The sequence below is a fragment of the Simochromis diagramma genome, unplaced genomic scaffold (assembly GCF_900408965.1).
Source record: "Simochromis diagramma unplaced genomic scaffold, fSimDia1.1 OVJJ01000656.1, whole genome shotgun sequence".
Taxonomy (NCBI): Eukaryota; Metazoa; Chordata; class Actinopteri; order Cichliformes; family Cichlidae; genus Simochromis; species Simochromis diagramma.
Window position 1 is genome coordinate 1,204,723 of NW_024387038.1, and position 24,537 is coordinate 1,229,259.

Sequence of the window (24,537 nt, forward strand, 5' to 3'; positions counted from 1 at the left end):
CCATGTTCATAAAAATTTGATTAATTTCACAACAGTTTCACAAACATTCTAAAGTCAGTAAATAAAGCAATAGTGTTTATTTTAAGAGTAATAAATAATTTAATGACTATTAGAAAATCCTAAAATTTTTAAACTTTAGTCATTAGCCACTCTTATTTATTAGTGATTGATCACACACTCAAAAAAAAAAAATTCTTCATGCTCAATAAACAATGAAGCAAAACAGTCGACCCCCACTTAGGCTACGTTCACACTGCAGGCGACTGCAGGCCGTATCTATAAGATAAAAGGATTATTTATAATTAATCATCAAGGAAAACTTGCTTGGTATAAACTGAATGTAAACCAGTCAAATGAACTTCATTTGATTCCATTAAATGTAAAAATGTATATTTTACTTATGTAATAAAATTAAATGGAAATAAATTAGTTAAAAATCAGCACTTTGAGCAGATTGTGTGTGCGTTTGGATATGAAAAATGAATGGATGGATGTTCTCTCACAGTATTACATGGTCCCAAGAGCAATGCATGGACACCATTCAGCAGTGTAAATAAATGTTTCAATAAATGGTTTAAAATCGGGTTTTTTTTTTAGCAACTGAGCTAAGCTAAATTGACCATTAGCAAGTTTTGCCCCCTTTTCAGCGTTTTTTTATGTCTTGTAGTCATAAAAAAGGCCAAACACACCATTAAATATGTAGAGTCATTGTGCCACTGATCTTGATTCTGCACCAGGTTTGTGTGGATACGTGAATGCCACTGTGGTTCGACCACAAACGAATGTTTTTATAGAAGGAAATTCTGTTTCCAGACGACCAATTAAATCACATTTTAATTCGTATTCGCTTAGCCAATCTGGTAATCTGCCTGCTCCTGTCAATCAAACACAGAAAACAACATTTTACTCCAGTGGCAAAAAAGAAAAACAAGTATTTCTCACATAATTATAGCTATTTAGTCATTATAATTAAAAATAATAATCAAAATAATAAGAACAAGAAATAGAGAGATAATATTTCTATGAAAAAAAAAAAAGATAATTTGACCAGTATTTTACCCACGAGATGGGAGGAAAGCCCAAGAACCAAACGTCACAAACCTTAGTCCACATTACCGACACTGAATATTTTATTTAATGCAAACCTTTCAACAGAAGCTGAAAAGCTTTACACAGAAGACCGTCAGCTGAGTAATGTGGATTATTCCAAAATCTCCATTTACATACAATTATGTTTAACGTTAATCATCTGTGCAAAGTGTTTGTGCCGTTCAGGAAGAGGCTAGTCTGATTAACAACCTATGAACCTGCACATTGTGGGAACTCGTTCGTAGGAATTAATTTACTCTGCACATCGGAAGACTCCTAATTATCAATTGTACATCATGTATTACAGTAACCCGTTTGACCTCCAATTACAATAGCACCAATCAGAGTGGGGTTAATTCCAAGCGACGATCAATTTGGCCCAATCATTTTTGCTCCACTCCCATGGGTGCCCGAGTCACTTTGAAGCAAGTAAATGCATTTCCAGCAGCCCACATCAACATATTACCTTGTTTTACTGACTCTGTTAATAGAACGCATTTATCAAAACCACGTTGCATATTGCCGTGCCTCCAAATGCAGCGTTAATGACACTGTGCTAAGTGCGTTCTCATTCTCATTGAGATTTATACAAAAGCACTATGACTGTGTTCTTTGTTGATGTTTTTGTTTGCTGTTTTTTCTGTGTGCGTGCTCATTGCTGTGACTGATTTCTTGGTCGGGCTCAATCAAAATGTTGTCCTCTGCTGCAAATTAACTCCTGCAAATGAGAACAAGCAGTAAAGGTCATCAGTCGATCTGTGAACATCCAATATTATTTCTTATTTGAAGTTCAAGAAAAGTGTGCATGAAGTTCTGCCTGAGAGAAAACAGCGCTCGCATTAGTTTGTAGTGTGTGTGCATCCTACAAGAGCGCTCTTTAAAGGAAGGCCACATGTTGTCTCCTGAGAACGGTTTCTGCTGAACAGCCAATAGCAGTTGTCTTTGAAGGCAAAGTACAATGGAGAGGGAAACAAAAGCTTTGCTCTGCTGTAAACCAAGGAGTAAGTAGGTAGGCCTAAACAATGACAGCATGTCCTTGAGTTATAAATATATAATATCCCTCAGGTGGCTCAGGGAGACAGCAGCTTCTGATTGGCTTTGGTTATAAATCATTCATTACAGTTCGCATCAATAATTAATATTCCAACCAAGCCTGAATCCTTTATGTAAATACTGTCACACGTTAGAAGGTTACCATTGTAAACTTGCACAGACAGCAGTTTGCGAACTTTTTGATTGCCAGCTTAGGATGCCGTGTTTGTGTGGGCATTCTCTTTAACTAGCCTGCGAGATAATGCGACACAAGGGCAGCGCGAATAACCTATAAACACCGCGGGGCTGATCAGATATTTCGCTTGTATCAGGGTGTACTGATCTTTGATCGATTACAGGTGTCTCCACAAACCGCGTGACAGTTGAGAACTGTAAAAGAATCACAAGGATGGATGGTTTCTGTTAAAACCACAAGAGGTTTATTGTGGGGAGAAAAAATCAGCAGACAAATATCCTTCTTATTATATTGGATTGTTTGGTTAAAGCTGCCAGCACAGCGTCTAAGGCAGGGACCAGCTGTGTAGTCTGACAAACTGAGTTAGAAATAAGGGTCCTTCCTCCAGTCCGATTTTAGCTAATGTTACAGTGCTTACGGAGCTTTTTTTTTTTATACCTCAAAATGTAAACATGCCTACATGTAACAAATAAATAAATGCATTTAAAAAATAATGTAATAACCATTCATTCACACTGAGGATTTAAAGAACAGTGGTAACACTCTTATGTCTGTTTATTGGAGGTAGAACCGTTATCATTTCCAGCTTCATATTCTTATTTTTAGACTCTACTAATGTAGCTTTGCATGATTTAATATGAGTAAAAATAACCTGGATCTGTGTGGGATCTCAATACAGACCTTCAGTTTTAAGCCAACATTGATCTGATTGGCTGTCCCTTGAAAACAGAAGGTCTGAACTTCTGGTTTATACAGGAGTTAATCCTGAGGTTTTGTGATTATTTTGGCGTTTTTTAAGTTATATAGTCGAGCTGTATTTTAGTGATTCCTGTATCGAAGGTTTAGATTTCTCTTCTTTGTTTGGTTCTTCTGGTTTTTTAATACTGTGAATCCCAGTTATGGTAATATTGAGTCTATGTTATGTTATGTTATGTTATGTCGGTCTTCAGTTTTGTAATAATTTTGCTCTCGGGCTACTTCATATCTTACTTTTCTAGTTAATTGCTTTGAGTTTTACTTCCTCCCCCATTTCATTATTTTTCAAATTAAAATCTTTTTTTTTAATGACATTTACCAAAAAGGGATCCTGACAGCGTTCCCGCCAAACTTCTTTGAAACCCTGAATATCCGGACAGATGGATGTCGATGTTGGAGAGATGTCTCTTAGTGAGGAGTACAGATCAGATTATTACAATGAAGGAAGTGCACACATTCTTTTTTTTAAACAGTGATAAATAATGTGGTTAGTACACAGTTATGAACAAATGTCCACACAACATCTTCACATATACAGACTGGTGTTACTGGAACATGTGTAAAGAAATATACATTTTAAGCTATTTATGGCTTTCTGCATCTAAATGTTATTTTATTGTTGCATGGTGGACTTAACTCTTAAAATGACTCCCTTTATATCAGCAATGCCAGCATCAAAAACCATGTAGCTCACCAGGACAAGCTGTGGACCCAAAAACATGAAACTGTGGATTTGGATGTTTTTCCTTCTCATTTGTTTTTTATAAAGGATCTATTCTAATTGATAAAGAGATGATAGAAAACAAAGACTGAACACAAAATTTCGCTCGTCTAACAACGATCTCCAGGTGATTTTTTTTTAGAGGTGCCTTAAACCGACATTACCACAGTGTCAGTTCAGCTTTCATACTGGGACTACTTTTAAACCAGGACTAGATGCTGAAAGAAGATTGACAGCCAATGTTTATTCAAAACTGAAATATTTGCTGGGTAGTTACATACAAATATACAACAAGCTCGTGTACATACAGTAAACAGTTCTTATATTAGCCGGTAAAGGTTGAAACATTAAAAAAGGTTGGAAAAATAAAAATGAGAAAACCTTAAAGAACATTTTGCAAAGTTTATGAGGGCAAAACACAAGATGTGTTTTTCATATATGAAGTTTAACAACATCTATATTATTTAATCAAAAAGATTAAAAAAACAGGAGTAAGTGTCCATATTGAGCTTCTACAGTGTAAAGTTGGCTGCGAAAAAGTTTAGCACTAAAGGTCAGGAGGTCACTTAACTTGATCACCGTTTGTTTATCTTTCTTTCAGTGCCTGCACCACACACAGCAGCGCCGACGGTCCAATCAATCACAGCTCGTTAATGACAAGAAATGGGCTGCTGAAACAAGACCATATGGCTCTGGCTCAGAACTCCAGTCTCCCTGCCTGGAACCTGCAGAAAAAATGCAACTGCTCTAGCCTTTCCCCTAAATAGTTATGACTATATAGCAGTAACTTCTTCAAAGCTTTAAATTGTGTGCATTTTTTTGTGTTTCCTTACTCGTAGTTAGCTTCAGTGATGAAGTTTATGATTAGACGGTGTGTTGCGAGGGAAACTGCAGCGAAGAAGCCTCATAAGATCGTAACACCTGGATTCTGTTTAATAGCCATATGGTAATAATACTTCATCAAAAGACTTTCAAAAGTCGGATGACAACAACTTCGACAGCTAAGCCTGCCTGTGCTGACACAGGAGGGGAGTGACCAAGTGGTGGAAAGAAAAATCTGTATGTCAGTCGCCTGCAGGGGCGCGATGTGAATGTTGATTGAGGTGCTGAAAACTTTACCACTTAGTTGACATTGAAAGAATGCAGCATTATGGAAGCACTAAGCCTATAGATTGGGCCTGAAAATAGCAGGAAACGGGAGCACATGAGCTTTTTTTTCAAAGGTTACTTCAAAAGCGCTGTATAAATGCACACTTTCTTCAATCTCTTCACTGCTTTGATGCCTTGATCCCCCTGAACTTTGCTAAAACAACATTTGAGCTGTAGATACTTTTCCAGAGAGAAATGGCTGCGATATTATTGATTCATATTAGGTGTCTGCTGCTGTTTGTGTAGCCTAGACACTTTTATCTTCCATTCAGTCGACACTTACGCCTCAGCAGTAGCCACTACAACTTTGCTGATGGACACGAGTTGGCACTCTGGTATCCTATAAAATGCTTCAGGAGGCGATAATATGAGCAAGAGCAAAGCACAGGACTCCAGACTGGCACTTTTGTCATGTTAATGTGACCGCATATGACGCTTCGCAAATAGGATTTACTGTACAGGGCCTCCTATGAAATGGAATTGCAGTCTCATAAAATGTACTTTTAAAGAAATTGTGTGAGGGAAGTCTGGGCAGTAAATTAAAGTCCTCTGGCAGGATTAGATGGAGGGAGAGGCGGAGAAGGAAGAGGGCAGCTGGATGAGTATGAGGGGCAGCTGTGCAGCTCCGGCTCGCAGAGGTCATGGATCTGCTGTAATTCCACACTTCTCCATTTCAGATTTCATTCTTTTTTTTTTTTTTATTGCACATTTTATTTTTCTCTGAAACAATTGTCCAAAGGAGCGCTCTGGGTTCAAACGTTAATGCAGTGGACACGTATAACAAAATGCCTATAAACTGGATCCAAGAGTGTGTGCGTGTCCACAGTGAAAACCTCCCCTTCTTTTGCACGTCAACCGAACATCTGGGTCTGGCTTTGTGGGGAAAGTGTGAAGCTGATTTGCAGCTAAAGTTACTTCTTACTCGTAACATTTTGAAAGTTGAAGACCAATTTTAGGAGGATTCTCCACACTGCAGGCTCACAGAGCTTCACTCATTAGGCCACGTGTATGGGGGCAGCTCAGCTATAGTCCGTGCAGAAGTCATCTAGGACCTTAACATTGCTCTGGTCACTGACATTTAAGTGTACTTCAAGAGTCTCCACACTGTGCCTTTTAAAACCTCCTCCTCTATCATCTATTAAATCCCTGAACCCCTGGGTCTGGTCTGCATGAGCGTTTGCGTGTGTGGAAAACTCTCAGTAGATATCCAGCTGTGGTTACTAATATGAGATCGGATGAACTCTTAACAAGCTTGTGAGCAAAGATGCAGGAGAGGCCAGGAAAGCTCTTCCTCCTGCTTTCAGAAAAGGCTACTCGCCTCTTTTTCCCTCCCACAAACTCTGACGTCAGCTGCGCGTTGACAATGCAACCACTCAACCTTCATGCGTCAAAATCTTAGCAGCGGACTACTCCAAATATTTTTAAACGATGACATTTTGAAAAGCATCTGCATTGTAAATTGGTTTTAAGAGCCACTAATAAAAAATGTGGTTTAGATGACTGCTTTTACAAAACATTCATGATGAGATATAAAAGCAGAATTGAGGCTTGATTCATGTTAAGGTCTGTAATAAGTGGGCCCATTGTGTTTAATAAAATGTTGCTATTTTGCGCTGTTCTGATTAGTCATGAAGTCTGTTTGGAAACCTGATGAAAAAGCATCCAAAGAGGGCAGCACTACTTGTAATCACATATTATTTTTAATCTTTGTTATGTTTGTGTCGTGGTCTCTGGGTTTTGTTGTGGAGTTTGATTATTTCTAAGTGTGTTTATTTTGTTTTTTTCACTGGTTCTGATTATTAGTCGCCCGTGGCTATTGCTATTGTCTATAATTGAGTTCTAGTTAGGATTTCTGGAGTGTGCAATTTGAGTTTACTTCCTGAATTCCTTGCATAATATTCTAGCTTTCTCCATCTGTTCTTGTCAGTTGGAGGCTTATTTTCTCTGAGAATACTTAGTTGTTTTATTATTTTCTGTTTTACTTTGTTAGCTGTTGTCTCAAGACATTCAGCTTTTGCTTTAAGCCTCTTGCATGACCTCCTGAAGGATTATACCTTCACAGCCTCCAAAAGGGCTTCACCACTACCTATCTGCCTGTCCTGCTTCTGCATCATGTCCATTCTCAGGAAACAGGATGTCAGGGATTTTACAGGCCTTCTGCACAGCCTCCTTCCCAGCGTCAACATTGGTGCTCTCCTCACTGAGGTTTCCTGAGCGGTTAAACCTTCCTGCCTTATGACCAGCATCATGTACACTCTCCTCTGGGATTCTGCCTCTGTTCCTTTCCACCTGTCAGGCCTCCCGATGGGTTTCTCCTTTACTGCCTGATTCCCGAGGGGATATTCTTTTGCCACAGTATCCCAAGTGGTTCCACCTTTACCACCCGTGTCTTGGGTGGTGCTTAATTGTTCCTTTTGTCTTCCCCTCATATTTTGTCATACATGGAAACATGAAACTAGGGATGGTGATCTGCCAATATGGAGTCTGACAATAAGATATTCAAGAATGGAACTGGATAGAGGGATTTCAAATAACATAGCAAGTATCAAAAAACATTACTTGTAAAACAAGGGTACATTATTTTAACTAACCAATTCATGTTTCGTGCGACTTTATCTTTTTTTCTTAGCTTACAAAAAAACAGTCTACGCTGCAGCAGCTTTTTAGGGGAAATCGATTCACTGAAAACGTTTTTCTTTCTGTCAAAATTTAGGAAAGACTGTAACAATATACATCTCTGATGATTGCAAGTTAGTTATTGTTTTCAAACCCTGCACTCTGAAGGGAAGGTTAGTCCAAAATATTGTCACGAGTGATATATAGTACATGCTTACGCTGCATTTACCACCAGGCCTAAGCACTGGCTTTCTAGTATGGCCACTTGCAGAGTCTCAATCCTATCTTCTCCCTGGTGTCTTTTTATATTTAACAAAACTTTAATCTCTTTTCACCATCATTTCTCTTTTACTCTACCTCCACTGTTTTTCATACAGTTTTAGACGTTTCCTGCTACCCTTTACAATCTCTTCGCTTTTATTCTCTCTTCACCAACACTCCCCTCCTCTTTTCTATTTCACGCATCATTTCTCTGTTTAATTGCTGCTGGCTGAAACCTTCTCCATATTCCCCTGCAGCTCAGCATTCCTCCAGTCCAATGCTATTGCAGCCTTGTGCTATTCAATTACCCTTCGGTAGACTAAACTAAGCAGGGCGGGCCAGCACTGTTAGGGCTCTCAGTCACTGAAACACCACTCTGGACAGTGGCCAAACATCAGCGTGCTGAATGATAAAACAAAGCATTGTTGATTTGAACCTTAGGTGATTAAAAAGCGAATACTGAGCAATAAGACAATATATTTATTTCTTTATGGGCTTGTACAAAATATGAAAAACAAGACTGTAGCTGTATTGTAGTGCCTCTCCAAAAAACTAGAAAAGATGTGAAACCATAAGGTCAGAGTACTACCCATTGTTTTGAGTTTTGAAATTGATTGCATGGAAGAGGGACCAGTGCATGGTGGATAGTCTCCTTTGTATAATGTGGGAGGAACAAATCACTGAGTGTGCAGGAGCTGCAGACAATTCAGCAAAAGTTGAGATAACACAAAAGAAAATTGCTTCTCGTGGGAATCTGCTATAAGTTGTTTTGTTTATGCAGGATAGCTAAGCCTACCTTGGTTGCTACGTTGAATACAAGCTATACAAGTGGACGGTAGGGCTGTGGGATATGCCCAAAATCTCATATTCCGATATTAAGACATCTATCGTCCGATAACGATATAAATCACAAAAATTTAACATTTTCTATAAATTCTGTGAATCTCGGGCAGATCAACTGGCGTGAAGTGTTTCCAGCTGGGCGTCGCGTACCTGGAGTCGAGTGTTTTAACTGATGCATGAAACGATACATTTTTAGACATAAGTTGTAACGGCCGCCGTTTTCTCTGTGAGTATTTATTACACGGCGTGCTGCGGGGAAAAGCCTGTTCTAACGTTTGAGTCTAAGGTTTATTTTTTAGCACCTGGCGGCTCTTTTTTGCTTCTCGTCCGTAAACAATCTGCTCTTTCACGTGATTCAGTTTATTTTGAAAAGTCTCAACAGGATCTTGAGCTTTATTGTGAAAGGTTTATGTGGAACAAGCGGACACGCGGTTGTTTTACCGTCGTTGTTGCTAACGACAACGCTTAAAAACAAACGCTGGTCTGTCTGTAGTGTGGTTATATTAAATATAAGAGACAGAGAGAACTTTAAGAAATTAATATAGCCACTACAGTGACCATCAAAACGATGAAAAAATATTGCCATAAACAGTTTATTTTGCAACACCACGAAACAAACGATAGCGTAAAATGAAACGATAGACGTTTTTATATCGTCATCCGATATATTTCGTTATATCGAACAGCCCTAGTGGACGGGTGCTCCCAAATGTTAGACGCTGCAAAGGGACGATGGTCTTAAGTAAACCAAGTTCTCATTGTCCTGTCAGTTGCACACCATAGAAGTCGTAACCTGCCATTGTTCTTTACCTATTACCGTTGACTGTTGTTACTGCTGTTTTTCTTTATCTTGGGGTAACTGTGAGAGCATGTACTCTCCTTTGAACAAATTGTCGGTTTAAACAGAAACAACAAAAATGGTTAAAATGGAGCTTGAAAAAAACGTTCACATCTAAGGTACAAGGACAGGACTGAAAATGATTTAAAAAGAAGCCAATGTCCAAAGAACATGTTTGAAATACCTTGATAGTTTTCTTTATATAGCGCCAAATCAAAACAGTGGCCTCAATGTGCTTCGTACATACGGCAAAGACTCTACAATAATACTGAGAAAATCATCTATAGCTAACTAGCCAAAGTTTTTTTTTTTGAAGAAAGCGCCATCTCTTGGTGACACTGTGCAATTGAGTGAAAGGGGCGTGCTTATAGTGGAAAGTAGGTACACCCCAAGGGAAGGAGGGGTGACTCCCAGTGGCTGTATCTTAGCTAGCTTACGCTCCAGACTTCAGTTGCTTTAGTAACTGTCTTGCATGTTCCCTGCTTTGCCATTTATTAATCATTAGCATTATTTGCTTCCAGTGCTGGTAGTTTTAATCCAGACTCTTCCCTCTTTTCATCACCAACAGTCGGTTAGGCTGTCATCGCTAAAAGTTGCCTAATTAATTATGCTTAAGCATAGATTCAGTGAGGAATAGGTAAATGCACTCATCTACCTGCATTCCTGGGTGTTTGGGGCTGCTAGCCACTTCTTTACATCCCTTACACTTATCCTCCCTCACACCTCACACTGTCAAACCCAGTTCTGACATCATTACTCTAGTCCAGTCATTTTGTTTCCCGCCTTCTTTGAGCCAATCAGTCTCTGTTCCGTGTGCTTTAAATGTCAGCGCTCTTCTGTCATTCTGCCTTTCAGGCTCTCGTTTGTGTGACCCGCCTCCTCCCCATCGCCGCCTCATCATGATCACTCAGTGCCCCATCCAATCCTCCATCTTCATCTCCATCCTCACTGTCTAGACTCTGGGGGTTACTGTCCTGATTCTATCTTTGCTGCGACTCTGCTCTGCTATGTTGGTTCATCTGAGTTTAATCACCAAATAACTGATTATGCAAATTCTCTGTCTTAATAAATCAAGTGCAGTTCATCCAAATTATCTCTCCTCATTGAACTTGTCGCTAGTACTGTTTTCCTTTTTCTATGCCTTTGCTGCAGTAGACAAAAAACTGCCAAGTTTGGACTTAAATGTGTCCAAAATACACACAACAGTCAACACTTTAAATTTTTACAACAAACAAAATATGAGCACAATTCAAATTTGATCTTAACTGTAAAGCAAATAGCAGAGATAAACAGGCATCTGCAGCGGTTGCTTCAAAGTAACAATGTCTCACTTTTTCAATATATGCATTTCGGCATAAACAAGATTATTGCCAGTCCTTAAGGGTCTTAATGTTTGCTAGTATGTTTTGAGCATTGTGCAAACTGCATCATTTAGAGCCATTTCAGAGCCACATAAGAGCATTCATGTGCTTTTTCTTTATTCTTCCTCTTATTAGTATATTACAGTGCGGCGTCACCACTGCTTACGGTTGACTTTGTGTCCAAGGTGACATCAAACAGCGAGTCATACAAAAAAAAGCAAGTGAACAAAAAAAAAGTGTCTGATTACCAACCCTTGAGAAAATCTAAACATTTGATCAAACAGATGTTAGGAAACATTTGCAAAATTAGACTTAAGTGAGCTGTTTTAATTTGAGATAAAAGGGCAAAGAGAGGATGGGTAATTTTTATTCCTCAGAAAGCCAGCAGCCATCAAGCTTACTTAATCAGGCCGTGCTGTTTTGTTTTAAAAGCAGCCTTGCTGGAGACAGTTTCAAACACCTCCGGAGTAAGCAGTGGCAAAAGCGCTCATATTTGCAACTGTTAGCATGAATATGAATACAAAGCTGGAGTAGGACGTTTCTAGGCCACACACATCCACAATATGTTAACCAGCAAAGCAAGATACACACAAACACACCACTTATCTTTTTCTCTCTGAGGCCTCACACATCGTAATGGCTCTATCTGCGTCACGCACACACACATACACACAACCCACTGAGGTATCCAGAGTAATTATCAGGCTGTTAATGATTGCCGCGCATCAGCAGTGCTCCAACCATTCATTACAAGAGCTTCTTCAGGCCCCTACTGCGCCCGTGAGACTGCTTATCACACACCACACCACTTGATGGGCTTAATGCAACCTATTAACCAACAAAAGTCTAGATGTGAAGTTCGCCAGGCCCCTCCCATCAGTAATACACTTTGATTTATGTTTTTGTATCAGTCCAAAGTCAAGCACTGGATTGGGATAAGCTGGATTGTTATTTTTTTTTATCTTCTTAAGTGTGGATACTGCTCTGAAAACTGTAATTACTCTTGTAAGAACTACAGTGGGAAGAGGAGAGTGTGGTCAGAACTAATCTGTATTTGAAGTCCTTTCCATGATGGGGCTTGTCTGAGCGGCAGAAGGGTCTGACTGGCTAAATAGCTAAGATGTGGTGCACTGACATTATAATGTTGGCCGTATCACTGCACCTTGACAGCTAGTAGCCTTTGGAGTCACCCCCTATCCCTCAGTCTATGCCATCCTTTTATACATTCATCCAGTCTCCTGACACTGACCCCTGTCACTACCCTGCATTGAGGTTTTTACTGTGAGATGGAGAAGGTCGATAATGTCTGTCCCCATCACAGTGAGGAGACCCCGGTCTCAGTAGGAGCTTTCACTTGTGTCTGGGTATGTGACTGTATATTTATGTGTGTGTATGTGCTCATCAACCCAAGAAGACATTCAGTTCAATTCAATTTAGTTATATAGAGCCAAATCACAACTACAGTTGCCTCAAGGCACTTTATATTGGAAGGTGACGACCCTACGATAATACAGAGAAAACACCAACAATCAAATGACCTCCTGTGAGGAAGCACTTGGAGACAGTAGGAAGGAAAAACTCCCTTTCGACAGGAAGAAACCTCCGGCAGAACCAGGCTCAGGGAGGGGCGGCCATCTGCCATGATGGGTTGGGGGTGAGGGGAGGAAGACAAAAGTCACACTGTGGAAGAGAGCAGAGATTTATATAACTGAAGCAGATCAAACCAACAGCTGTTAAGAGAGTAAAAGTGTGTGAATGTGATTCACATTCACACACTGGTGATGGCAAGCTACATTGTAGCCACAGCTGCCCTGGGGCGCACTGACAGAGGCGAGGCTGCCGGACACTGGCGCCACCGGGCCCTCTGACCACCACCAGTAGGCAATGGCTGATGTGTCTTGCCCAAAGACACAACGACTGAAACTGTCGGAGCCGGGCTCGAACCGGCAACCTTCTGATTACAAGACGAAGAGAGGTGATGAATGCACATGGACTTGGATGTAGAGATTTTTTGACTTGTTAGTGAGATAATAATTACTGTAGACTGGAACGATGACATTTTTTATATGCTGTCTATAGGAACTCTATAATATGAGCAGAACTAATTCAGCATGTCTCACTGATAAAAGTCAAAAAAGCAAAACATAATTTCTTCTAACACTTTGACACTGTAGCCCAGGGGTGGGTAGTGGATTGTTGATGACATGACCAATAAGCTTACAAAGAGATAACATTCATATTTACCAATGTTGTATTGAGCAGAACTGAGTTCAGCTTATTGGTGCAGTCCTCGACAAACAGTCCCAGTTTCTCATTGTCAAAATTGATCACCACCCCCTGCTCTTAGCCCATGAGCACAAAACGGTCCTCTGCAGTCCTTTTGGGCTACCATGCCATGACCAGGCCTTGCATGTCTGTAGTTTTACTTGTATGTTTAAACAGCTGATAAGAAATGCAGTACTGCTGTGCAAGTTGGGCCATATGTATTTTAGGTTAATTGATGACATGTCACTTTAAGTCATTTATGTGGTAAGAATCCAAAAAATGAGTTCCTGCTGGTAATGTGATGTCAGCTCCCCCTTAAATCGGGATGACATCTGGACAAATATTGTTATTTGACTCGCCAAGTTATTGATGCCATATTGCCAGAAACATGACAGACCACATAAACATTTGGTTGATAATAAGAGACGTTTGATTGATGGTTCAAATGCATGCACTTCATACTAACTTTTAATGTTTAATATGTTATGAAGTTGTAGCTATTACTTGCAGTCCTCATAGGGTGACCCAGTTTAGTTAGAAAAGCTATTTATTTGCAGTAAAGCTGATAAGTAAGGTTTCTAATTTATTTATTTCTAATGTAATAAAAAGAGCTATCTGTGCTCGTTGCTTCACCATGACAGTGTGTTTTTCTTTAATGCTCAACTGTGGAAACAATATGGATGCTACAGACAACTGTTGTATTAAGTGCCCTAAAAAACCTCTCAAAAATAGGATCATCTGGGTAGCATGACTATAAAATTATGTCTTATTTGTCTCATGAAGAGGAATTTAATTCGGGAGGAATTAATTATTATAAGGCAAATCATCACTTATAGTTCTAGTCGGCTTGCAAGTCAGCATATGCATCTGATGTAATCACAGCTTGCAGGCTCTCTAACCTCTATAGCTTCAATGTACTTTTAGTCTGTGTCATTGTCCTACTTTACTCACTATTTAGAATCTATTCTGTGATATTTTGGGCCATAATTTAGAATGCTAGTCCATTAACCTGTTATAGAAGCTATGGAAAGATACGGTGCATATTATGCACCCAGTCCTGTGTGTGCATGTTATGTTTATATTATGTACCAGTCTCAAGTCTTGATTCATCAAAACATATCTCTCAGGGGGCTGGGTCCGTGACCCATCATTGTGTTATTTTGTATTTTCTTTATTTATTACGTATTGAGATACTGTTAAGATGTAGTATTATTATTAGTAGAGTTTTAGTCCAGTTTATGTCTCTTCTATGTCTCCTGATTTATGAATCTTGTCATGTCTATGTTCCGTTATGTTTCCTGTTTTATTTTGAAAAGTCTGTTCCATGTTCTGTGTGTTTAGTTCTACTTTCCCTGTGGCGTTCAGGTTTATCTGTGGCAGCTGTGTTTCCCCGGTGTTTCCACGTCCCTCATTGCCCTCTTGTATATTTAAGTCCTTTGTCTCCTTCTGTTCAGTGTCAGTTTGTCTGTTATTCGCACATCACGTTCCATGGATGTCATGTTTCTCTAGTCTTGGGTTTCTCATGTACTGGTCATGTTCATGTTTAGGTTTATGGTTATGGTTATCATTAGGCCTTTTCCATGTCTTGTATTAGCTTCTTCACAGTCTAATTAATAATTTAATTATTATTTAGTTTTTTACCTTTGTTCATCTCTGCTTTTGTTTTTGTGATAGCTATCAGCCAAAATAAATGGCTCACTTTTTGTTAAACTTTAGTCCTGTCCCTCGTATATCTGCATTTGGGCCCACGCTCCTCAAACCTTCAACCGCCATTCCAGCTGTGACAGTATCATCACATAAGCTGTATTTCCGGTAACACCATTGATCCCAAATGTTTCATAGGTTTACAGATAGCAACTGACTCTTCTACACACATACCACCTTCTTAAAGGTATAGTCAGTCATTTTAGAGGTTATTTAACGGAAAAAAAGATGACTGCGCTCATAAATATACAGTGATTAGTGTGTAATTATGTCTTAATTAAGGTATTAAAGTACACTAAGGTATTCTTATAAACTTGAATTTAAAAGTACATATGTGCAGGTGCCGGTTCATTGAAGCCACCATGTTGCCCCACCATTTTGAATACAGTGGCTGAGATGGGCATCACTGTCACTAATCACGTTTTATGTGTGTGGCTGGAGACCAGCGTGTCATGGAGGGAAACTTTAATTTGTGTCTGCACCTTAAGACTAGAGACGTGTAGGTGCATATGTTTTTAAAATATAAGAAAGGGTCCTCTTCCACAAACACTAATGTGAAAGAAAGAGAAACTGACCAGGATCTGAATAAAATGTCATCTTCTTCCTCCTCACCTCAAGCTTCGTCTCTTGAACTGAACGCTAACACAAAAAATGTGCATAAAGATGCTTATTTATTCCTGATATTGTCACAACAAAACTTTCTGGCACAACTTCAACTACTTCAAAGGTGCATGGAGAGGATGAGAAACTAACTTTCTGATATTGTCAGAACGACTGATAATGACAACAACAGCTAGTTATAAGCTAATGTTATGCCAGCTAATGCTAGGCTTGAGTGTCCTAGAAATCACACATTCCCTCTGATAAACAGTTAGCTTAGCAAATCATTAAGTCCAACAATGTCAGATTCACGTCAAAGAAAGTTTCACTAATGCTGGCTAAAGGCAGCTAACAGCGACAAAAACAGCACAACTCACTTAACAACTCACATCAGTATCACTGTCAGCAGACAGAAAAGAGCTGTAGTGAGTAATCGACACATATCATGCAGAACACAAAGACGTAAACAGAGAGTGACAGACTACACTCACTATAGATAAATGACAGCCACAGTTGTTTGTCCTACAGTGGCCACCATACTGAGGACTGTGCACTTAAATTGGGAGTGGTACTTCAGTTGACTACAATCTGCAATTTAGCGACATCTAGTGGTCAGATTTTTTACACTGTGCCTTTAATTGAAAGGAAACACTGGATTTATTCCTTGTGCGTGCTCAAATACAATTATAGTCACAATCATAATATAATCAAAACGTAAACTTGTCAGCTGTCTCACCAACAGGACACATTTATCTATCTTATAGTGTGTAATATTATTTTCCCTTTTGGATAACACTGCACACTCATCCAAACTAGCGAGAAAGGATAAAGGTTGTAGAGTAAGATAAGATGTGTATGTCTGTGACTGGTTTATGTTTGACTGACCATGACCATCATCAAGCTCAAAAAAGGAGTGAGAAAATGAGGAGGTAAGTATATAAAGTATGACATATGTTAGCCAGGACATTTTGGTGCACTTCCATGTAGTAAATCTTTGGCTCAATCTGGACAGATGCTCTTTTCTGCTGTGCTTTATTGGAGATGACATATATCTTCACTGCATGTATCAGCACAGTTGTAGATCCATGTTGTAGTACAGTACAATGCAACGTAGCTCTGAGATTACAGGAACGATCACAAGTAAAACGTAAATTTCACAATAGTTAAATATTATGTGATTTTAAATATCCCAGCATACATTCTGATGATGAGAAGAATGATGAAAACTCCAGCAGAGAAATAAATGAGCATAAATAAAATAGAACTATCATCAGTTTCTCAAATACTGAGACCCACAACTCAAATTTGATGAACATGTGAAGGTTTCAAAAATTTAAAGGTCACTGCACAGCAAAATCTCCAGTGTTAATTCAACTCCTATAGTGTTAAAGTTAACACTTTTCCAGTGTTTATATAATTCTCACTGGTTTAGAGTTAAAGTAACACTTTGCAAAGTGTTATTATTTTAACTCCATTGTAGTGTTAAAAATATAACACCCATAGTGTTAAAATTTCACTCTGTATGGTGTGAAGTGTCTTCACTCAGAGTGTAACTACCTAACATTTATAGTGTTGTTTTAGGACACTGATAAGTGTTCACTTTTACACTGGCTTGGGTTAACTCTTTTCACTGAGGGTGTTACTACACAACAACTATGGTGTTATTTATGACACTTTTAAGTGTTTATTTTCACACTGGATTGTGTTGACTGTTTTCACTTAGAGTGTTATTCTGTAACTTTTACAGTGTTATTTTGGCACTTTAAAGTGACATATATGAGCTTTTAAATACTAGTCTGTATTAATTGTCTGAATACAAAAATGCATTAAAGTGCAATTACTGTATGACTACTGTGTTACATTCAGTGAAAATCCTTGTTAAGTCCCTTTACAGGATAAAAGGAGAAAACATAAAATTGGTCACATAAGCATTTTAATAAATATTAAATTCCAAGCACCATACAGCATACGTTCACAACAAAAATAATGGCACAATGTACAGACCATCATCATCACCATAAGCACTTTGCAAATCAAAGGGCTTGTATATTTCAATACAGTCTGCTTTAACAACATCTTTTTCATCCGTTTCAAACACTTTATAAGCATGGCAATGTTCACTGAAATTTTCAACCACAAGCTTCTGAACTATGAAGTAGGTGTGACTATTGACCAAAACTATTGTTTTTATTCTGCAAAACACCGGCATCTCATGTTCAGAACCACAACAAATGACCAATCCTGTTCTGTACTCAGTCCCATTAATGTTAACCCAATTAGCAGAGAAAGCCTCTTCTGCAACAGCAGGCAAGCCTAGGGAGATCATTTCACTATTTTCCTCACTATCAACATCAAATGATTTCAAGGGCCCATACTCAACATGGCTTAAAGGACATGTCTCCCACTTGTATGCTATGGATGTTTGATGTTTTTTGGCAAGTGACACTGTGATGTTCTTAAAGTTCTTAAGGGTGTCTTTGAACACCCTATGTTTAGCCTCACCTCTCATGCTCCATACATGCAATAATGGCCCAATTTTTCTGATGCAAGTTGGGTAGTGCAACATAAAGTGGTGTTTGGGAATCATGTTCCTACCTGGATACAACAATTTGAACAAGTCATGATGTTCCATTGTTAAATGTTTTAGAAGCACAGTCATGCCATGTGTAACAGATGGAGAGAATATGATGTTAATTATTTGCAACAATAGCAATAGCATAGTCCAGTTCTGATTTCCTTCTGGCACAATATCACCAAAAATTAAAGGAATGTTTCTTATCAGACAAAGAGTCTGAATGGAGTTAAGACCTATACTATTACCACTACTGTCTAAGTTCACCCTTGTTGGACGATTTTTGCTCTCCAAGTAGCCATAGTCAAAAGCATAGATCCGTGACAAAAGAGCAGGTTTCGGCAGAAAATTGTCTGACAGATATTCCAACAGTAACTTTATCTCATATTGTGCTACCCCTTCGAGAATATCATGCATAATGTCCAAGGAAAAGTTCTGGCAAACATGAAAGAATTGAAGAGTGTTCAGTGTAGAATTCTTTCTTAAGCCAAACACATGTAGCTTTTGAGGATCAGATTGCAACTCACTGCAGTGCATTTCAAAAAGTTCTTTCCCTCGTAAGATGATCTTTGGATCATCCTCAGTATACACACTCTGTGCATCCTGTTTTGCAATTAAACACAAACGACAAAAGTAACGTCCACTGAAAGACTCAACAAAACCCAAAATTGAGTGCATCCCCAAGTTGTCCCCAGTTATCTGACATATAGTGCCATGGACCTTTTCAGATGAGAAGGGTAAATCAATGCCATGGCTCTCCAAAAACTTTATGTCATCAATCAGAGGCTGTAAAATAGGATCAAAGCCGTATTTTTTCACATCTTCTGCATGAAACAATGCAACCAAATGAATGTTCATCAATGCAGAATTTAACTTTGGAGGCAGATTTCTGAGGACAAAATAGATTGCACCAACTTTGTGAACACCACGTTTGGAACCAAGTGGATTAGCAGTCTCAAAGTCATCATAATAAAGCTGAATTTGCAAAGAAGTCTGTGGTTTTGAAAACAATGGATGAGACTTATAGTAACTCCCATCACAAAAGTCTTCATATCTGTCTTCTTTTGATACACATGGTTTAGCAAGCAGCTCGCAAATATAAGAATTGCGACATATAAATTTGATTGTTTCCAAAATTGGAATGTACACAAAAGTGTCTTTTACTGGTACCTGGTCATAAGTGCCTGATTTTTTATTTAACCTTGTATCATAGCGTATTCCTAAAGTCTTTTCCACTGGATCCACAATTCCCCATTTTTCACGGAAATATGACTTTCTTTTAGCTTCAGTGTCGAACTTCTCAACTGGATTGTCAAAAGTCTCAAGACATTTTTCCACTGGAGATCTAACAGGATTTTCTGTTGGCACAACGTTCAGTACTTTATGTTTAAACTCACAGTGCAGTCCATCAGCAAAATCTTCCAAATCACAAACAAGTGATGACACAAAACTATTTGCCAAACCACTACCATTGAGTTTACCAATAATTTTAGTGCAAATTGCTTCAGAATTTTTTTTAATTCTTTGACCTGACCCATTGTTTTCAGAACACCCAACCTCTAGGCTCTGAGTAACACTTGTTCCTGCAACTGCTATGTCTGTATCTTGTAATCTGTCAAAATCAGCTTGAAATGACTCTGAGGGTTCTGCATCACCACTTTGACAACAATCTTCATCATGAACACTATTTAAATGTTTTTTTAAACCAGAATATGTAGTGAACTGACGGCTGCAACCATCTTGTGAACAAGCCAACTTAAATTTGGTGCTTGGATAAAAACTGTGACCTAGTCGCAAATGACTTATCAAAGCCTGACAGGTGCTATGCAGAGTTTGACAGATAAAACATTTAAACATGGTTCTCATTCAACATTTTGGCACGCAACTCACGAACACGTGGTGACTCATCTGTTGAGGTGGCATCAATGTTGAATATGGTGGTCTGCACAAAACTGTAGAGATGAACCAGTGACTCGTCGTAAGATAAGTTGAACACGTAGTGGGATTTGAAAAGTTCATCAAAAGCACTGAGTGAGCTGGTGGCTTGGCAGGGGATGAGCTGTTTGTCCACTGCGATGTAGAAGGTGTCAATGCTGTTCTGGGTTCGACCAACAGCGAGGATGTATGGTTGTTTACCATCTCTTGCTTGCAAGTGTTCATCAATGCTGCAGCATGACTAAAAACAAATGAGATATTGACATATAGGCCTAGCTTATACTTGCTGAGTATGAACCATTCATTCAGTTTGACATTATGTGCCTTGCTAACTTATTACAAAATACTAAGACACATACTTCATGGAGAGGAAAACTAAAAAGTGCAAAAACTGAAAAAGTGTTTTGTAGGATTTTAAAAAGTGAGACAACATATTTACCTTGTGAAAGTGCACCATTTTGTGTGCTGCATCAGTTGGACTTATTTTGGTTCTCCTCTTTCGTCCAGCTGTGGGTGGCAAAAGTTGAAGGAGTAGCAGCAGAGAGGCCATGTCACTGTCCCAGTCTGTGTATGGTTGAATTTATAAAACAATTTCAAAATGACAGGTAAAAATAAATATTATTAAAATCAAACAAGCATGGTGCGACGCCTACCATTTGCATCACTCTCTGTTGGTTTCTCAGCAGCTTTTATCAAACGACACAGGTCAGTTGACTGAGTCAGCTGTTTGGCTTCTTTAATAACCTTTGGCTTGAATGACATGTCCCACTTCTCAAGCAACTTGGTGGCTGTTTCAGCACCAAACAGCACCAGGAAGTCTTGATTGACCTGTTCATCATACACACAGGACATAAAGACAGTGCTCAACATTGTTTACATTGCAATGTGATTTTGACCAATATGGGATATAGCCTGACTGGGATGACCAATGATCACATCTTTTACTGTTGCCATCCACATCAGCAAAACAAAAAAAAAAGGATTAACAGTTGAAAATATCAAGTGATTTGACTTACTAGTCCTTTGACATCCAAAAAGCGTGGAAATGTTTTGAAGACATCTGCAGTTCTTTGTGGATCATGCACCAGATCCTGGCGATGTTGGAACGTCATTTTCATCTTCTGAAATACACTTGCTTCATCAGGAGAGTGAACAAGAAATGAGATGGCCTCCTTGCAGGCATCTCCATCAAGTTGCTGAGGCAATGTGGTTGCTAATCTTCTGCGCTTAGGCCCTTGTTCTTGATGCACTGGGACTTCCTTCACTGGCCGTTTGGTTGTAGACCTGGACATGGTTTTGAGGCGCCACGCTACATATCCAGTGCCTTTCACTCCGTCGTAGAAATGCTCCTGTCACATTTAAACATAGATGAAAAATAAACATCAAATGCGATCTTACAGACTTTGCAGATTCAGCAAAAAGAAACCCAAGGACTATTATCATGTAACAGGTGCAATACATGTTAAACAACATCCACAATTTCAATACAGTTTTATGACAATAGTTATTACAAAAGAGGAATTAAGATTTTTCTTTTAAATCATTTAGCTGATGTAATTATTCCATGATGAAAACTAAATAATGTGCTGTTTTACAATCACTGCATGACTTACATAGCCGTTTGGAGAAAATGGATCCTTCAATGAGGGAAAGAGTGTAATTATTCCAAGGGCATATTTCTCCTTTTGCTTACGGGAGGGAATTCTGCTATAGAGGAAATACAATTGACAATGTTAAATCAGAAGTATGTGTCTTTACTGCAGTATACATTACAAGAATATTCCATATGGCCCATCTTTACTTTTTTATTAGGTACTATTACTCTTACCCATGTCTCTCAGTCATATCACTTGCCAATATGTTAACAAGCTGCCGCCGGGTGTGGTGGCTCAGTGAATTTTCGGCATTGTATTCTTCAAGAATTTCCTCTCCACCAGGTTTCCTAGTCAAGGCATTTTTAACCATCTGCTCATATAAAAGGGAAAATAATAACAATAAAAACTTGTTTGTCAGTAAAGGTGAAAGTTTAGAGGAATGTCAACAAACCTGTGAAAGACATATCTAGCAAGAAGCACTAACTTCTACTAACATTTTTTCATACAGGGCAAGTTGGGAACCACCATGTTTTGAATTTCAATTTGTATAACAATCTACAGTATAAATGGTGTCAACTCAAAAATACAAAAGACATTTTCTGTTCTCAATTACCTCTTTTGCAGCCTCTGACACAGAAACATTTGGTGCAGAACTGTCTTTGCTGGATCTACTGCGGCCTGCAGGAATGCCCTTTTCCCTGAGGTCACTGTCACTTGATGAAAGTGATATAGTGTCCGTGAGGGAAGATAATGTATCCGAGGAGGATGGTGTGGAATGAGCTAAAGGACAAAAATCTTTGGGAGAGATGATTTGGTTAACTTTCTTTAGGCTACTCCACAATGCCATTAATAACACAATTTCAATGTTCATGTTCAGACAACATTCTATACAAATATGACCCAGCCCTGTCCACTGTCATGTATATTGCATGAAGACAGGTCAATGTCATCTGCATCAAGAGCAAAAGAACTTGGCTCTACATTGAGTGGGCTATACTCTGAAAATTTAAGTTATGATAACATTTACCTTCATCTGAAATCTTTTCACGTATTGTCAGGCATAGGTCTGGTTGGGCCTCCAGTAACTCCAGAAAAATGTCTTCTTCGACAGCTGTGTCAGTTTCATCGAAAATATCAAGGTCAGCAGCATCCGGAAGTCCAAACTTGGTTTTGGCTTTACAAAAAGATAAGCATAATGTCACCTAAAACGCCTGAAAAACTTTTTTAAACACTAATTTTGACTTTTTTATTTAGCTAATATTTATTAACAGCTGTTTTACCTGTCTTTAAAATGGTTAAATTAGACAAGTCTGCAGCAACAATATAGGCCTAGGCCTACTGCTCTGTACTGTTTTTAATGTCACACATTAAAATAAAATGTGTTAACATTTAATTCGTTTTTTAAATAGATGAGATGCAAACATGATGAACTGATACATGTGCAACAAATTTTGTTCTGCCAGGTTATCTTACCTTCACTGATGAATTCTAGATAAGTGAATCCTGCGTGCAATTTAATGTACTTCTTTACATTGAGGTATTTCACTTTCAGCAACATGTCTTACAACAGCACCTGGTGGAGAGAAGGGGGCACAGAATATTTTTTACCATATATTTAAACCATAGCTTAAGTGGCAACAAATCCGGACAACTTTAAGAAAATATTAGGCTATACATTGTGTGATGATCTGTGAAGGGGTGACAGACCACTTCAACCTCAGGAACATAATTTGGCTTCCCCCTGCGCACTAAAATAGCTGAACTTGGGTACACAGAAATAGCATCCAATGAATTATCCACCCATCCACATGTTTATAAGACGACAACGGCGATCTTCTCGTCTGCACGCAGGCTAGATACTTAGTTCTGCTATGTTGCGAGTAAATCGCTGTAGCCTACTTGGGGAAAAGCATCTCTGTTTAAACCATGTCAGGATGATAATCCACATAAAATTTCCTGTTGAACGCACACCTGCCTTCATCACGCTTTCACTTATGACAACAAATATCCCTTATACTGTAAATTAATGAGTGCAAGTCTTACATTTATATCGGGAGTTTCTGACACATGCACAGCCGTCTGGCTAGTTGCTACTTTGTGGTGGTTGTTTTGTGACACGACATGCTAGGATTATCAGTGGAGGCGACGTCAACGACCCTCAGTCGCTATACCGCTTGGTCTTAAACACTGGATGGTAGCCTATTTCACTAAAACTGTAGAAAAGGGGAAAATGTTCCCTTAGATTAGGCCTACTACAACATAGGGCTGCTCGATTATGGCAAAAATGATAATCACGATTATTTTCACTGAAATTGAGATCTCGATTATTTGACGATATTTATTTAACAATAACAATGTATTGAATAATGACTTTAAAGATTGTCAAAAAATAATATAAAATAGTGTGCAAATACTGATAACAGTGCAAACGTTTGCAATATAAAAAATAAATGAAAAATGTAAACATCTATGTTTAGTGAACGTTGCAGTGTTGCTCTGTGGTGCAGCTACAACACTGTAGCAAAGTTTACACACTATGTCTACTTGATCCACGTCTGACTCCGCGAACCCATAATGTTTCCACACCACTGAAGTTTTTTTTACCTCTCTTTTCAACCAACGGCAGTCACTCTCCTCTCCAAATAACTTCTGCTTAGCTTTCCGAGCTTCCCTCGGGTCCTCTTAATTGTTGTGACACGTGTTCGAAATGCAGAGAGGTGCGCTCGATTTGCCACACGGAGCAGCGCGAGAGTAAAGCACGAGGGATGGGCTAATAATCGGCTCAGTCATTTTTAATGATCGTTGAAAGCCCAGATCGTAATCGTGATTAAAATTCGATTAATTGAGCAGCCCTACTACAACATGTATGATATATCCTAACCGTTAGCAAGCAATCCATGCACAAACGCAGCGCGCCTTGCTTGGTCACTAACATCTAACAGAATTCCATAACCCCCTGCCACTTCAAAGATTTGTAGGCTAGGCTACTGCTAAACTCGCTGGT

General features: G+C 38.9%; 1 protein-coding gene across 1 annotated transcript; it reads right to left on the bottom strand.

Annotated features, from left to right (window-relative positions):
* Positions 1-19,827: 19,827 nt before the first annotated feature.
* On the bottom strand, positions 19,828-23,850 carry LOC120741016. The gene is made up of 9 exons (XM_040043610.1): positions 23,007-23,850; positions 22,561-22,707; positions 22,147-22,328; positions 21,767-21,903; positions 21,552-21,645; positions 20,955-21,287; positions 20,592-20,766; positions 20,378-20,502; positions 19,828-20,179 (listed from the first exon to the last, which is right to left on the bottom strand). Exons 1-9 carry the CDS (start codon positions 23,089-23,091, stop codon positions 19,853-19,855), a joined length of 1,605 nt encoding a protein of 534 aa, XP_039899544.1. The 5' UTR covers positions 23,092-23,850; the 3' UTR covers positions 19,828-19,852.
* Between the last annotated feature and the right edge of the window lie 687 nt (positions 23,851-24,537).